The sequence below is a fragment of the Dipodomys merriami genome, unplaced genomic scaffold (genome assembly GCF_024711535.1).
Source record: "Dipodomys merriami isolate MVZ:Mamm:240054 unplaced genomic scaffold, mDipMer1.0.p SCAF_4, whole genome shotgun sequence".
Taxonomy (NCBI): Eukaryota; Metazoa; Chordata; class Mammalia; order Rodentia; family Heteromyidae; genus Dipodomys; species Dipodomys merriami.
The window spans coordinates 71,177,796-71,195,725 of record NW_027205603.1 but is presented as its reverse complement, the minus strand read 5'-3'; the positions used below and the strand labels follow the sequence as shown (position 1 = coordinate 71,195,725).

Sequence of the window (17,930 nt, the reverse complement as noted above, 5' to 3'; positions counted from 1 at the left end):
CAAAACTTTTAAGGAAAAAGTTGTGTTGAATTGGATACAGTTTGGTGTTTTTGAGGAAGTTTATTACCTCTATAGTAAGCCTGTTTTATGTCTTGTATTTTAATGATGCAACCTATCTTAAAACTTGAAATTATGAGGTCACAGACACAATTAAACATTTGTTCACCAAGCCTAAATTGTTAATAGATTGTTTGTAGTACTTTCATTCAGCAATGAATGTGTGCCTGCATTTAGAGCATGATGTGATATTTCTAACTTAGTGATTTTAAAATAGTGATCATTAACTCTAAAATTAAACAAAAACTAGATTATTGTACTGTATTAATTACCTTTTACTGGATGATGCCAGGATTTAGAGTCATCTCAGTTTCTGTAGGAGTTTTGGCTCAAGGTTTCTCATGATGTTATGATGTCAAGACTGCAGTCATTTGAAGGTTTGGTTAGGGCAGAAGAACATGTTTCAGAAATGATCCATACTCTCAGAGGTTGGTTCATGATAGGAGGCCTCATTTTCTCCTCACATATGCATTTGCAAGTAACTGAGTACTTAATTAACTTCACAGCTTGGCAGCTTACCTTCCTTAGTGCTAGCTAATAAAAGATAACAAATCAGAGTATGTAAAGTATTTGGTGATCTAGTCCTTGAGTCTGAATACTATCCCTCTCAGCTTACTATATTGGTCATTTCTGACAAATAAGGTAATGGGAGTGGAATTAGGCTCAGTTCTTGAGGAAGAGAGAAACTACTAAACTGCAAATATTTATTTTCTGAGTATGGATCAGTGAAAAGGAAATAAATATATAATGTTAGACTTCTTTTTAGGACACTGCTTTAGGAAAACCACGGGAGATGTTTCGACTTCCTACAGATTTGACAGCATATGACAATCGCCTTTGTTCATCTATCCACTTCTCATCTTCCTCGTGGGTTACGTTGTCAGATGGTACTGGAAGACTGTATGTCATTGCAACAGGTGAACGTGGAAATAGTGCTTCTGAGAAATGGGAGGTAAGGATTTATTCTTTTAAAGATTTATGTAAAGTCCAGAAGATATGTGCACAGTAAGGTTATTTATTTTAAAATCACATGTTTTAAGGATAATTTGCAAATGACTTCTTGGCTTATCTATTATAAATTTGTATCTCTTTAAATCATAAAACCTATACCTTTTGTAAATTCATACATTAGCCAGTTCTGAGGTCACAGCAATCATTGAGAATTGTGTTCCATTTTAGCAAAGGTTTTGGGGTTGTGTTTATGTGTAAAATGGTGTAATAAGCATTGCCACCTTTGTGCCCTTGAAGGACGGCTGACTTAAACTTACATTGGGGTATTTTCTCCTCTGCCTGCATGTTAGGGTACTCATGTATTTACATGAGTTACTTAGCAAGTTTATTGGGCTATTTCATACCGAAAATACATTATAAGATAAATATGTCTTTTTTAATCTCTTAAATTGCCATTTTTACTTCATTAAAAAAATTGAAGCAGATTTAAATCTAAGCGGTTAGAATGTCAGTGGTTATAAATAAAGAATTAATTTCTGTATAGAGTCAATGTCTCGAGAGTCATGGTTTTTAAATGATATTCAGTAGAATTAAATGTTTTATTTCAACTCACTTGAATTATACTAAGTATATTGTAATAGCATTATAGAAATCCCAGCATTTAGCCTGAAGTGTTGAATAAAGGTAGACATACTTAATATATTTACATGTAAGAAGATTTTTTTAAAATCAGATTGACCAATGCCTATAAACTACCAGCCTTTAATTCTTGGAGGAAAATTATACCTGGTCATAACCTGGCTTCTGTAATTAAAACTCCCTTTTTTATAGCTACTTAATAAAAGAAATAAATATTAAACAATAAATTTAAAAAAGGAAGGAAAAGAAACTGAGAGAATTGATGAAACAAAAGAAAATCTAAAGGTGGAATTGATTAAAGGGCATACTATGGAGAAAAGAGGTTCTAGGATGGTGTTAGTATGTAAAGCCCAGGAAGAGAAATTAAGGAGATAGGATAGACTTCATTGGGGAAAGAAAAAGGAAACAATAAGCTAGCAACTTGTACATGACAGAACTTACCATTTTCTCTTCTTGCTTTTGTTTTCTACTGTTCCCCAAACAAAAGGAAAACTCAGTCAAACCAATTCAAAACTTGTCTTCATCTGTCATTTCAGTTTTCAGTATTTAAGAGTTTTCTTGTTTTTTTTTTTTTGTTTGTTTTACTTATGGAAATCTTTCAAGTGAGCCTACTATTTGAATAATTTTGGTAGAAGTTTTTTTTTTTTTTGTCGTGGAGCTTAAACTCTGGGCTTGGGGGCTGTTCCTCAGCTCTTCAGCTCAAGGTGAGCACCGCTTGAACCACAGCACCACTTCCCGTTTTCTAGTGGTTTATTGGAGATACGAGTCTCACGGACTTTCCTGCCCAGGCTGGCTTTGAACCGGGATCCTCAGATCTCAGCCTCCTGAGTAGCTAAGAGATTATAGGCGTGAGCCACCGGTGCCTGGCTAGAAGTGTTTGATAACATTGTAGCTTACTTTTCTTTATAAGTCTTTCAATTAGGAGCCAATAATAGCTGTTTGGAAGTCTGAAATTGACTTCAAATTGTACTTTGAGGCTAGCTCATGCAAAATCTAGAGACCCTGCCCCCCCATCTCCTCCAGTAGTTTGGAGGTATATGCCTATCATTTTATCTACATGGAATCATTAAAAGGAAGTAATTTCTAAGTTTCTTTGGATTAGATTACTATTTTATACCCAATTAACCAATAATTTTGGTCCCCAAGGCATAAATAGATCCTATCGCAAAAATAACTAAAGAGAAAAAAACTTAGGGCCTATCACATGTAGTAGAGAGCCTGCTTATCAAATAGAAGACACTGAGATCAACTCAGTAAAAACAAAAAAAAATTGTTTTTTACTTCTTTGAAAATCTTATTAAAGAATCATGATTGTCATATAAGGAAAATTCCATAGGATTCTGTGTGTCTTTAACTTGGCTTTTGGTGGGCAACTTCACCATCATATTTTAGCCACTACCAGTAACACACACACACACACACACACACACACACAACTTCACCATCATATTTTAGCCACTACCAGTAACACACACACACACACACACACACACACACACACACACACACACACACACACACACAGAGTTTGTATTTTAGTTACCTTTAAATGTGTGAGCGCTTTGGCTTTTGAAATTAAGAAATTTTAGTGATTTTTTTTTTCCCCCTGATACTTTATATGTTACTTTTATGAAGTTCTGGAAAATATAAAGGAAAACAAATAAAAAGCATAAGAAGAAGGCATACATGCATAGGAATGCCAGCTGCACACAGTAATAAATCCTGTATGAGATGGTGAAGAGACAGTGAGCATTGCCTGCCCATGCCCTCTCCTTTTACATATAGATAGTTTTTCCTCTTGATATTTCTTTTATCAAGATTGCTTTTAGCTTGTTTTTTCTCTTTTAGAATCCCTGTTTTGTTTTTAAGTCAAGAGAATGAACTAGTTTGCTTGGTTGTACAGTTGTCTTTTAAGTTCTTTCTGTAGAGAGCATTATTTAAACTTGCAGTCTGCTTTTACAGGCTTAAAAAAGACTGAATTCCTTCTAATAAATAATATTTATGTCTTTTATATATTTCCTCTGTTATCGCTGTTCATATATGGCCATTTTGGTGTGTGTGTGTGTGATTTTATTATAGATTATGTTTAATGAAGAGCTGGGGGATCCCTTTATTATAGTTCACAGCATCTCATTGCTGAAACCTGAAGAACATTCAATAGCTACCCTACTTCTTCGAATAGAGAAAGAGGAATCGGATTTCAAAGGAAGTGGTTTCTATGTTTCTTTGGAGTGGGTCACTATCAGTAAGAAAAATAAAGGTAAAATAAAGTTCTGAATCTCTCTCTCTGTCTCTCTCTCTCTCTCACTTCTCTCTCTCTCTAATGTATGTCATCATTAGTAGGGTTTGGAAATTTGAATTAAGCCTAAGTGTTCTGAGATACTCATCTCCATTTAACCAGCAAAAATAGCATACTGGAGGTATGACTCAAATGGTACAGTGTAATCTGTGAGTAAATAAGTTGAGGAAGAGCATAAGGCCCTGAGTTCAACTGGCACAAAAAGTAAAATATTAAAAAAAAAATTACAGACTTATTTGTAGAAAATTAGGTTGTAATGTTTTTATTCTTAGGAAAAGAGTATAAATGTGTCTTTTAGTAATATACTTAGAATACTTAGGTATGATTACAACTAATATTCAAATCTTTTTAGACTTTTTATTTAATGTAAAATATTTTCTTACAGATAATGAAAAATATGAAATTACTAAGCGTGACATTCTCCGCGGGAAGTCAGTGCCACATTACGCTGCTATTGAGCCCAATGGAAATGGTCTGATGATTGTCTCCTACAAGTCTTTCAAATTTGTTCAGGCTGGTCATGATCTTGAAGAAACTATGGAAGAAGACATGCCAGAGAAAATCAAAGGTGGTTTTACTTTATTCTTCATAGATTAAAGTGATATTCATTTTAGTTTTTTTCTTCCTAATTAGGGGTGGGGTTTTACCAGGTCAGGACAGATGACTAATATTTTTTTTTTTTTGGGGGGGGGGGTCCGGTCATGGGGCCTGAACTCTGGGTCTGGGCGCTGTCCCTCAGCTCTTCAGCTCAAGGCTAGCACTCTACCACTTGAGCCACAGTGCCACTTCCGGCTTTTTTCTTTTTGTTTATATGGTGCTGAAGAATCGAACCCAGGGCCTCATGCATGCAAGGCAAGCGCTCTACCACTGAGCCATCTTCCCAGCCCCACTAATATTTTTTTTGTATTCCCTTCTTCCTTTTTTTTTTTGTAAAAAAATAGTTCACCAAAATATTGTGAAAATTGAATAATTTTATAGTTTGTTTGTTTGTTTGTTGGTCGTGGGGCTTGAACTCGGCCAGGACGCTGTCCCTCAGTTCTTAAGTTCAAGGCTAGCGCTTTACCACTTGAGCTACAGCACTACTTCCATTTTTCGGAGTGGTTTATTGGAGATAAGAGTCTCATGGACATTCCTGTCTGGGCTGTCTTTGAACTGTGATCCTCAGATCTCAGCCTTCTGAGTAGCTAGGATTACAGGCATGAGCCACTGGCACCCTGCTCCAAAGATTGTTTTTAAAAAATGATCTGTGTATTAGCTAACTTGATTCTTTATTCTACACTTACCATGTAACTGATTAATACCAGTTATATTGGCACTTTGAAGCCAGTATATCATACTGAATACTTGTAGACAATAAGGTAGACTGATGCATATGTTCTTAACCTTCATGTTAAGCTGAAAATAAGTTTCTTCAGACAGAACCACTCAGTTTTTAATATTAAATGAATGAGTAAAGATCATGTTTTAGAATGAAAGGCTTAATTAACGAGGTCTTTCAGAAAAAAAATTGTATTTGTATATGAAGAGTATGAATTCTATTAAAGTTCTTCAAAAGAATATTGTCTCAAAAATCACTGATGTTTATAGCCAAACTGATATATTTTATAAGATTTTTAGTGTTTACAATTATACATACTCTGTAAACTAACCTTTTTATTAATATTGATATTGAAACAAATTTGCTTCACTGTTTTGTACTTTTTGTTTTTGGTTCCTGTCCTGGGGCTTGAACTCAGTACCTGGACACTGTCCCTGAGCTTTTTAGCTCAATAGTAACACTCCACTAGTTGAGCATCAGCTCCATTTCCAGTTTTTATTTTTGAGGGAAAGGATAGTTAATCGGAAGTAAGTGTCTCACAGACTTTCCTGCCTGGACTGGCTTTGAACTGTGACCCTCAGATCTCAGTCTCCTGAATAGCTGGAATTACAGGTGTAAGCCATTGGCCCCTAGCTTCCATGACTCTTTATACTGAAAGCTTGTGTGACTTTCCAGTCTTTGATGCGTTTTCTGGCAGAAGTTATCCACTGGGTTATGATTTTGTATAAATCACTTTGCTTTCTTTTCAGGGAAATACATCATATTCTTGTTCAGCAAAGAATGTGTGTGTGTGTGTGTGTGTGTGTGTGTGTGTGTGTGTGTGTGTGTGTGTGTGTGTGTGTGTGTGTGTGTGTGTGTGTGTGTGTGTGTGTGTGTGTGTGTGTGTGTGTGTGTACGCACGCACATGTATATGTGTGTATGTGTTGGGAAAGAGAGAATATAAGGACCAAAGAAAAGATTGCTGTCAATAGTATTTTGTGACTGGTCATTTCCTAGAGGAATAGGTAAGCTTGGAAACTGAAAATGTTAAATTTAATTGCTTCAACTTTTCCAGTGAAAATTCCCCAAGGAAATCTATATATTTGCTTATGCTTATTTTTTTCTGTGAGATTATCTCTACAAAGCATGCTGAGATTATTTTAAATAGATGTTCTTTCATATCTTCTGGTCTCTAATTTTATATATTGTTGTTTCATTTTGATTATGTAATTCATCTCCCTCCTCACCTCTAGAACCTCTGTATTACTGGCAACAGAGTGAAGACGATGTGACAGTAACAGTGCGGCTTCCCGAAGACAGTACTAAGGAAGACATTAAAGTACAATTTTTGCCTGATAACATCAGCATCATGCTGAAGGGTCTCCAAATTTTAGAAGGAAAACTATTTTCATCTGTTGATCATGAAAGCAGTACATGGATAATTAAAGAGAATAATAGGTATTTTAATAGTTTCATATTTGAAATTTTAGTTAATCTTTTTGTCTTGTTATTTTTTCCATACCAGTTGGGCATCAAAGATGAATACAGTACTTTTGTCTCTTCCTCATTAATTTTCTTTTTTTCTTTTATCTTTTTGGTTGGTCATGGGCTTGAACTCTGTGCCTGGGCACTATCTCTGAGCTCAGCACCACTTCTGGTTTGCTGGTAGTTAATTTTTTCTGGTGGATAAGAATCTTATAGACTTTTGTGCCTAGGCTGGTTTTGAACTGTGATCCTCATATTTCAGCCTCCTGAGTAGATAGGATTATAGGCTTGAGCCACCAGCACCTGGCTCATTAATTTTCATAAGATTGATTAAAAATATAATAACTACATGGAACAACTTAACTGTAGTTAAGATTAACTAGGGTAGTTATCACTTGTAGGACATAGTATTACTTTTCATTACCCTCTCTAAAGATAAGTGATATAGGAATAACAGTATGAAAATGGCTATTTTAATTTGAACTCTTAACTTTTCTACCAAGTATAAATTATTTACTAAATAATAGATTCTCATTTTTATAAACTTAAAGCGTATAGAAGAATAGAGCTAGAAACCTCCCTCCAAGTCAGCCTCAACATTCATCCACAGCTGTTTTGTTTCATTTCAGAGTATTTCATGTGTATTCTAGCACCATGCTTTTTTCTTCCTTTTTAAGAGAAAAGATTTAAAAAAAAATACTGTACCCATCATTACATCTTTCTTCTCTTCTTTTTTTTTTTCTTTTCTTTTTTGGTACTGAGGATCAAACCCAGGATGATGCACTTGCTATGCAAGCACTTTGCCACTAAGCTACAGCCCAGCCCTATATCTTGTTTTTATTCATTTTCAAGAGTAAATCTTTGAATTAACAATAGATTTTTTAATATTGTTAATAGTTTTAGTCTGTTGATTGAAGCATCATTTAAAAATATTGTCCCTCTAATCGAACCAATAAGTTAATTATTTCAAATCTTTTGCCACAGTAAATAACTACATATCATTTTTCATATGCAGAAATAAATAGGAATGATACATTTCTACTTGTGGAATAATATTTATTTCATAATTTTGGCAAATAATTTTGTTTCAATGTAAATTGGTCATTTATATTTATTTTATTGTTTGCATGTTTAGGGTACAATAAGCAAAAAGAAAAAAAACAAGAAATATATGATAAATTGGACTTCATCCAAAAGTTTTCTGTACCTCATGACTGAAAATGTCTGCTCTCTTAAATAAGATACCTTAAAAAAAACCATAAAAATAAACATAGACTGAAGAAAATATTCTCAGTACTCTGACAAAGTATTTTCATTCTCAGTGTGTAAGGATTTCTACAAATTCATAATAAAAGACAACTCAGCTTTAGAACTGATCAAATGATTTGAATAGACATATGACAATAGAAATCAAATGAATATCTAGTAAGCATATGAAAAGTAATCATTAATCTTTAGGAGAATTAAAGCCAGGATGAGGTATCTAAAATTAACAAGGGAGGCAGTATTGAATCTTGGGGAATCTGGAACCACAAACAACATAAGCATAGCTACTGTGAAATAAAATAATATAGTTACTTTGGCAAATTGTTTAACAGTTTTTTTGCCAAATCAAACATATACATACTTGGTAGCCTATCGATTCTGTCTATTCTTCTATTTCCCAATGACAAAATGAAGATAAACATTGAAAAACTAAATAAGGCCAAAAATTTTATAAAAACTATTCATTGTACAGTATTTTTCACAATAAAAACTTACAGATAAAACTATGTTCGTAGTGGCTTTACTTGAAAAACCACTAACTACACACAATTCTAATGATCATGGAAAATGTGAATAGATAAAGTGGTATGTTTGTGTAATGAAATGCTACTCTGTAAAGAAAGAACTAACTACAGCTAAACAGCCATATAAATTAATCAAAAGCATGTGGCATACATAGAAATCAGAGCCCCAAATTACATATTTTATAATTTCACATATACAGAATTATAGACTGGCAAAAGTAGTCAGTGGTGATACAAAATACAACAGTTTACTGTGTAAGGAGTAGGGGGATTGTTTAGAAGAGAATAAAAAGGAACGTAACTACTTCCTCAGAATTATTTGAGTATATGTGTTTATTAGCTAATTTATGAATTCTGTTTAAAGTTGTCCATTAAAAGAAATAGAAGTTTGTTTATAAATAAAGGTCAAATGTCTATGAAACTTTAAAATTTTAAGCACTTGTGAAACTTTAATAATCTGAGTTTACTGCCATGTTTCTTTGCAAGACTGTTGTTCAAAACACTTTACTCCTCAATGTTGACTTTCATTATTATTATTAAACTATAGGTGGTTAAAACAGCATTAGGCACTTAATTTTTTCAGTTTTATTTGGTTGATTTATGTTAATGTTGCATAAGGTTATTAGCTATTTTTATATAAAATAGTTGTGGATTTATAGTATAAGACTAATGTGAGTCTGAGTCTTAACTCATGGAATTCTAAAAAACAAATACCCTGTTCAAAGAAAATTTAAAGTTTTAAAAGGTGTTAGAGCATTTGATGATTTGGTTACATTTTCTGATAAGAAAAATAATTTTCTGAAAGTTTCCTGAAAAAATATTTTAGAGTTGGAAGTGTGACAAGCATCTCCTTTATCATTTCAAGGTCCTGAGTTCAGAACCCCTATACATTATCATCACATACTCTGTTTAATCATATGTATGAAAACAAGTAGAACATGTTTAAATATAAGTTACCAATCAGCTAAAGATCTCTTGTAGACCAGCCAGAGGTCTATGGGAATAACTAGACATCATATAGTAATTTCAGCTCAATATTCTTTTAGTAATTTTAAGGTGTTCGATTACTGTTCTGTGTTATAAAAATAATTACAGTGATATGTAAGTGGTAAGTGGCTTAAAATTGTTTTTTTGTACTTGAAAATATGATTACTTTTGATTTCAAATAGTTAATATTCTTTAGAAGGATTTTGTTTAGTAGTATGTAGTTTATAATATATATTACTGTTCGATCTTTCTTGGACACTAGTGGTCTAGTTTTAAAATATAGATATGCATGTCAGTTGGCAAAATAATGATGGTTCAGAAATTCATCAAAACTAAAATTGTATATACTCTTAATTTTTTAATTTAATTTTATTGTCAAGATGATGTACAGATGGGCTACAGTTATATACGTAAGATAGGGAGTACATTTTTTGTCAAACTTGTTAACCCTTCCCTCATTTTTCTCCCACTTTCCCTCCTCCCCTACCTCCCCCACCAAATACTGCCAAAGGCTCTCTACAAATTCAGTGTGACACCCATCAATATCTCAACTTTGTTCTTTATTCAAATAGAGAAAGCAATCAAAAAATGTATATGGAATAATAAAAGACCTTGAATAACATAAACAATCTTTAGCAAGAAGAACAGTGCTGGAAGAATATCAATACAAAACTTCAAACTATTACAAAGCTATAGTAATAAAAACAACTTGGTACTAGAACAAGAACAGGCCCGAGGCCCAAAGAAATAGAACTCAAGACCTAGAAATGAACCCACAGACCTAATCCTTGATAAAGGACCAAAAAAATAGAATGGAAGAAAGACAGCCTCTTTAACAAATGCTGCTGGCATAATTAGTTAAACACCTGTAGAAAACTAAAGTTAGATCCTTATAAATCATTCTGCATCAGATTTCTTAAGATAGCAACTGGGAATGTGTATATACATTCAAGTCTCTGAGTAAAAGTTCTTTAATGGTTATTTACATATTTTTTTTTTAGAGACATAGAATAGTGCTGTAGTGAAAAACATGGATTGGAATCAGACTGCTTTACTAGCTTCTAAACTTGTCAAGTTACTTAATCTCTTTGTGCTTTTTTCCCCTTGCTTATAAATTGAATATGTCAGTAGTACTTATTTATTTGGTTATGGTAAGCAACACATGAGTTAAAATATATAAAGCATTTAAAACAGTACCTGTCATGGGGTAAAGCAATAAGTAAGTATGAGCTGCAGTCTTTATTTTTCTTTTCATTATCTTCATCGTCAAGACTAGCCTATTCCTTGGAAAATAGTGAAATAGGGTATTTCATAATAGTGATGATAATTTTCATTACTTATGTGATAGGAACTTACATTACATAAGCATTACCATTTTGTATGGTTTCTTAAAATAAGTAGTCAGAAAAATGTTAAAATGATGCAATTAATTCATGAGGTGGTGACAATAACCACCTTGAAAAAGAATGGTTAACATATTCTATTTGATAATGATGGTAATAGCTATTATTATACTCTGGCAGTTGTTTGCTTGCAGTTGTGTTTGAGGTGATGGTTAGCATGGTTCACCTGTAACAAAAGATGGCATATGGAAAAGGTTATGTGGCTATAGAAGAACCACTACCCCACTTTCTCCGTTAGAGCAGATTCTATTCATAAGGCATTGTACTTGATTTTCCCCTCTTCCAAAGGAACATGAGCTTCTTCCTTCTTCCTGTATCTAATATGATCTGTTCTGACTTTTTTGTCACTCTTTCCTGCCTCATCAATTCTTGATCTCAGTTTATTTTCAGGCCCTTCAGAACATATTCAAAATTTCATCCTAATGACCTAAATGTACAGAATTTTCAAATAAAGTAATAGAGATGTTACTATCATTGTGTGTTTGTTCCAAAACTAATTTCCCCCTAATTCCTAATCTTTTTTTTTTCAGTTCTTTAAAATCTACATTTTGGAAATTAACAAGTTGATTGAACCTGATGGATATTTTCAATAATAATTGTATATTATGACTATTTGTAAAAATAAAGTTAATTGTTGGGTTCATACCCAAAGAGATCTCCTGTATTTGTGGACCTTCCCTTGTAACACTGTACCTATGCTACTTGTAATTCCATCACTGGACTACAACAATTCTTTCTAGTGGTCTTCCTCTTGGCCTTTCTAGTCACTAACTTTTTCATGCCATATTTGGTGTACCATTTCTAGTGGAACCTTGATATATGCTAATAGCCTTGAATTAGAGATTTACTATCACAAAGCTAAAATGAACATATTTGAGATTCCAGCTACTTAATGTCTGTAGGAAGTCCTTCTATTTATTGATTGTATAATTTATGTAGTTGGTGAAAGTAACATCACTTTTTTCATTTAAACTTTTAGCTTGGAGATTTCCTTGATTAAGAAGAATGAAGGACTCACATGGCCAGAGCTAGTGGTTGGTGATAAACAGGGGGAACTTTTAAGAGACGCAGCCCAGTGTGCTGTAATTGCTGAGCGTTTGATGCATTTGACTTCTGAGGAACTGGTAAATAGTAGCAATAGTAGTGTGACTTTCCAATAATTCAAAAGTATTTAAGAGAATTGTGCCATGTTTCCAACATGATTTTGCCTTTCCTAATATAAAAGAGATCAGTTACTATTGATGCGATTAATATTATAAAATGGTGTAGAGTTCTAATATTTCTTGTACTGTGTGAATGCACACATATGTCTGGGCATATTGTATGCATGTATTTATGCATCTGTTTACATATATTCTCCTTTAGAAGAAACAAGAAGCCAGTAGTGACAGAAAAAATTATAATTTTGCCTTATATGTTAATACTCTCATCATTGAAATTTTCTAGGTGACTTTAGAACATCAAAGATTTACACGTACATCATACATAACATGTCTTCTTTTTGATAATGTTATTGCACATAGTGCTCATTCAAATATGAGGCTTGAAAATGTTTCCATGTTCATGACTTGGAAGATCATGTTGTGAACCTGAGCAAATACAATATACTAGAATGTCAGTTATGTGTTCATTTTCCAAAAAATTATAGTAGATATATAAAAATGACTTACTGAACATATTAGCATATATTATTGCCATCTTGAATTGTAAAGATGGAGAATATTTTTCCTTAGTAAATGATAAAATAGATTGTAAATGCATTTGTAGTGAAGATATGGCTAAATAAAGAAACCAGGGTTGTATTTGTTGGCATTAATTAAAAATTTCAGAAAGCACTGAATTTATATGTAACAGTACTTTCATTTCTTAATAATATAGGCCTCGTCCTATGTTTATTCAGTCAGCAAATATTTAGTATTGTAAGCGCTGAGAGTATAATAATTTTGACTCTAGCAGAGATTTTACATTATAGATTTTTCTTTCATCTTTTTTAGTAAGTTTTTGTTTGGCAGGGATTTTTTTTTTTTTTTTTGTGAAAATACTGTACAGGGGGTTACAATTACATGGGCAAGATAATGAGTACATTTCTTATCAAGCATTATAGCCTCCTCCTTTGTTTCCCCTTCCCATCCTGGCAGGGATTTTTTGTTGTTGCTTTGCTTTGTTGAGTATTGAACAAAGAGTCTTTCAGGTTACTTTATTAAGTTCTAAATAACTGACTGTATTTTGATAAACTAGGTATGTGAACATTTGTTTAGTGAATTCTATTATGTGTAAGTGTATTTATAATTTATTGCTTAATTATCATGATCTTATTACTCTGCTAGCTTCTTGTATTTAAACAAGGAAGCATAATCAAATTATTTTATAACTGATGTATCTGTTTTTGGCTTATTAGCTGTGTTTATGTATATGTGACAGTGGATTTTGTAAACTATGCATATGTATCACCATCTTCAAAAACTATGTTATTTCCCTTATAATTTAAGAACTTTAAAATGATATTTCTATTGCTCCATGTTTCATTTTAATATTGTTACATTTCCATGTTATAAAGATACAGCACATTAGTTTTTTAGCTTTAGCCAGTTCTTTTTTAAAGAGAATAAAAATAAGAAAAAAAATGATTTGCATATTTGTCATTTTCTCTTACATTTCTTAATATTTGGATGGATATTCATTTAACATTTTTCCTCCTTGAGTAAGTTACTGTAGCAAGGTATAATGTAGGTCTGCTGGTAATATTAATTCTCAACATATTTTTGTTTTACTTTTAATGTCTTTGAGTATATCAGATGTCTATTCATGTTTTTTTTCTGTTGGCTCAATTATTGTGATATCTCTGTTTTTGTTGATACTGTTTTTATTAGACAAGGGTCTGAATTAATTTTGTTGTTGTAATCATAGCATTTCTAAGAATGAATAAATCTATTTCCTTATTGTTGTTTGTTTTGCTTATTATTTGTTTTGTTTTTTTTTTTGTTGGTTTAAGAATCCAAATCCAGATAAAGAAAAACCTCCTTGTAATGCTCAAGAGTTAGAAGAATGTGATATTTTCTTTGAAGAGAGTTCTAGTTTGTGCAGATTTGATGGCAGTTCATTGAAAACTACTCATGTGGTAAGTTCTTACTATTTCTGGAAATAAGTAGGTAATGGAAATGATAATTGAAGGACAGATAAATGTTTTATAAAATTATCTTGATTGGACCCAAATGTAGTAGAGTACACATATAGTATCAGCCTTTGAGAAGAGGGAGGGGGAGGATCATTAAGTTTGAAGCTAACCTGGGCTTCATAGCCAGTTCTAGACCAGACTGGGCTACATAGGAAACCCTGTCTCCATCAATCAATCAATCAGTCAATCAATAAATGTTGGATTAGTAGTTATTGCTTGTGATAAGTCTTATTACTCAGTGAGGAACCATCAGTCCATACTAGTAATCCATACCATCAAATATATCAAACACAATAAAACGAAGTTAGATTGTTTGAGTAATATTTCATATTAATACTGTTTAGCTAGCTTTTTTCCTGTGCCATTCTTTTTCACACAGTATGACCATGTAAATGTATATTAACTTTCTATCTGCTTTTTTCACTGAACATTAGTACAATTCCCCATGTTATTCAACTCCTGGTTAAATTGACTGTACTATAGTTCTTGGGAGCTGTTTGTTGGTTCTATACCTTATACCATTTTTCCTTAAAAATGTTATAACTGTATTATTTACAATCCTGTTATTTTTAAAAATCCCTTTTTAGGTGTAGCACTATTTAATGTAGAGTTACAGAAGTCCAATAGTACAGACTACCTCTGATGAACAGGTATCTACTTTAGGTTCTAATTTGTAACATCTTGACTAATTTCCTGTTTCACTGCACCATTACCTGAACCTTTGATTTTCTGTTTGATGGTTACTAATTGGTGGTCAAGATGAATCTTACTTTAATCTAACTTTTCACAAATTTGTATATTACTTCTTTTGCAACTAATATTTTTCTATTTGTGTTTCTTACTAATTTTTGTGACCAAAAATTACCATTTTGGAATATTTTTACTCAGTTTCTTAAACCAATTGGGATTTTTTTTTCCTACTGTCTGGTAGGTCATATGTGTATAATTGCTTCCCTCAGAATTGCATTCTGCTTAAAAGCCTTGGGAAATGTGGACTAGTATGAATGTTGCCTGGCGTGGCTTGGTGTCACTCTACTCCAGGGTTTAGTCCTCAGCTTTGTAGATTATAAAACAATACAGGAACTTGATTTACCAAATCTTAAGTTCCAACCCAACATTATATTGATTAAAAGAAAATCTTGGGGCTGGGAAGGCGGCTCAGTGGTAGAGCGCTTGCCTTGCATGCGTGAGGCCCTGGGTTCGATTCCCCAGCACCACATAAACAAAAAAACAAACAAACAAAAAAAGAAAATCTTTAAGCCAGGTGCCAGTAGCTCATGCCTATAATCTCAGCAACTCAAAAAGCTAAGATTTGAGGATTGCAGTTTCAAGCCAGCCCATGCAGGAAATTCCATGTGACTCTTTTAACCTCTAATTAGCCACCAAAAGTAGGGGCATAGCTCAAGTGGTAGAATGCCAGCCTTGAATGAAAAACCTAAGGAATAGCACCCATGCCTTGAATTCCACCCCAGTAGCCTCCCCCCCCCACACACACAGTGAGTCTTACCTGTTCCTCTCATTATAAATTTTTCCTTCCCTCCTTTTTTTCTCCTCTTCATGATACCTTGTTTTTTTGTATTTAACAGCTTTCTCTAGTCTTAGGAATTAAGACTCTCCTTAATGACTTTATTTTAGCTGAATTAGTCTTTGAAGGTCTCTTTCCACATATTAATTTAAGGGTATTCAATTCAAACATAAGAATATTTTCACTTAGATTTTATTAGTGTTTAGTCTTTTGTGACATTTATATCTTCTTTTTACTGAGGTATTTAGGAATGAGTTTCACATACAGTTTTTCTTTACCTCCACCAATTTGCTTATATGCTAAAAATGAAGGGATTATTTTTTAATTTTATTTGTTTTCTTATTTATGTGGTATGGAGGAATTGAATCTAGAGCCTCATCCAGGCTAGCCAAGCAATCTGCCACTCAGCCACATTCCCAGCAGGAGATTATTTTATATAACCACATACAATTTAACATATAACACTTCAGACTTTATATTCAAATTTTACCAGTGGGTCAAAAAAGGAACAAATTTTGAGCAAATTTTGTTTCTGATTCAGGATCTTACCCAATGTCTCATACCACATTTAGCTTTGGTGTCTCTTTAGTCTCCATTTTGAAATAGCCACTAACTCATCCTTTTGATGGTAACTTCATTTTGTAGCTTTTATATACTATCTCTCAATTTATAATCCTATAGAATTCCCTCATCAGATTCAATGCAATTTTGATAGAAATTCCACATAGTGATTCTTTTGTGGAGTATATGTCATTAGATGAGATTAGGTGTAATTTTGCCTCTGTTTTTGTGGTGTCAGATTTGATTATATACTATTTACCAGTTTTTCTACTTTGAAGTTATTTTTCCTTTTAATTAATAGTAAGTAGTTTCATGATCAAAGCAACCCTTTTAAAGGTCTTAATAAATTATATAATTTTTCTATTTCTATCTTCCCTATGAAGCTTCTATGTGTCATATTAAGATTAATGCCCAATGTCCTTACTGTGGTCAATGGGAGGTCTTTAAATGTTTCTATAATTTTTCTAGGTAGTGATACATTATAAATTGAGACAACACGCATGTACATACACACACACATACACACACTCGGGATATAGGTGTCTGATGGAAAAATTCTACAAAGCGGAATGACCCTTACTATGTGAATATTATTGTAAATAATATTCATTGTTAATAAAAATGAAAATTGTTTTTTACATACTTTTTTATTCTATTGATTTTATTGTTGGGACTCATGATTTAGAAATCACTGGCATGCTGTCCTGATTGCCGTTCATTTTCTACCCATTTCTTTGAGTCATTTTCTTTAGCTACACTGGCCTTCATGCCATTCCCCAGATTATTAACATGCTCTTCCCCAGGACTCTTAACATTCCTTCTTTCCTTGTCTGAAATACTCGGACTTTTGCACTATTCTCTTACCTTACTCAGTTCTCAGTTCAAAAACTATGTTGTATCCTCTGTTAACCTAGATAACGTGCAACCACATTATCTGTCTTCTCAACTACTTCCTCTTCCTTTTTTCTGTTAGTACTTTTTCTTGATAGGTATTTTTGTTATTTGTTATACTTAACGTGTATCTGCCAATATACATTATTGGTCATTGAAAGTTGGTATCATTGTGATACATTATAATTTCAATTTGATATTTTTTAAGCTGCAAAAAATATTCCTTTCCCCACATGTTTGTAGAGGTTACTGTCTTGAGTTTTTGTAAACTTAAAAATCAGTTTGTTTCCTCAATTGTATTTTATGCTTTTCAGCTAATAACTTATGTCTTGCAAAGATCTAGTCAGCGAAAGATAACTTTAATTGTATAGATAATTAATAAGTGTTCAAATACTGCACTAGTGGAGTATCACATCTGAAATAGTGCCTAGCCACAGACATTTAATATTTATTATAGACAGTTAAATAGTTGCTTAATAGTTATTATAAAGTAGGCCTTGGGAGAGAACATAGTCTGATAATGAAGAACATGAGTTTGGAAGCACATTTAAATTTAAATTTCAGCCACTACTTGTTAGTGACTTAAGCATTTCATGAGACTTACTTTCATCTTATGTAAGATGGATACTTCTAATTCTTAGGTAGCAAACATTAAATAAGATAGTAAATTCTTTATACATACATACATGTGTACGTGTGTATATGTGTGCACATACATATATGTATGGGTGTGTGTATATGGGTGTGTATATGTATATATAGGTATAAAGAATATATAATTTTAATAATGCATTCTATATGGGATTTTGAAACTGTGAATTTGAAACTGGTTCAATCTTGCCTTCTAACAAATACCTTAATTCTGAATAG

The 17,930-nt window shown here is 32.7% G+C and overlaps 1 protein-coding gene across 2 annotated transcripts in view; it reads left to right on the top strand.

Annotated features, from left to right (window-relative positions):
- Nudcd1 (NudC domain containing 1) overlaps positions 1–17,930 on the top strand; it is a 60,865-nt gene that overhangs the window by 18,920 nt on the left and 24,015 nt on the right. For both annotated transcript variants that reach the window (XM_069991264.1, XM_069991263.1), the window contains exons 3-8: positions 824–1,009; positions 3,727–3,907; positions 4,332–4,514; positions 6,497–6,701; positions 11,888–12,032; positions 13,901–14,026. In XM_069991264.1, the coding sequence (XP_069847365.1) occupies positions 824–1,009; positions 3,727–3,907; positions 4,332–4,514; positions 6,497–6,701; positions 11,888–12,032; positions 13,901–14,026 (1,026 nt within the window). The remainder of the gene's footprint in view (positions 1–823; positions 1,010–3,726; positions 3,908–4,331; positions 4,515–6,496; positions 6,702–11,887; positions 12,033–13,900; positions 14,027–17,930) is intronic.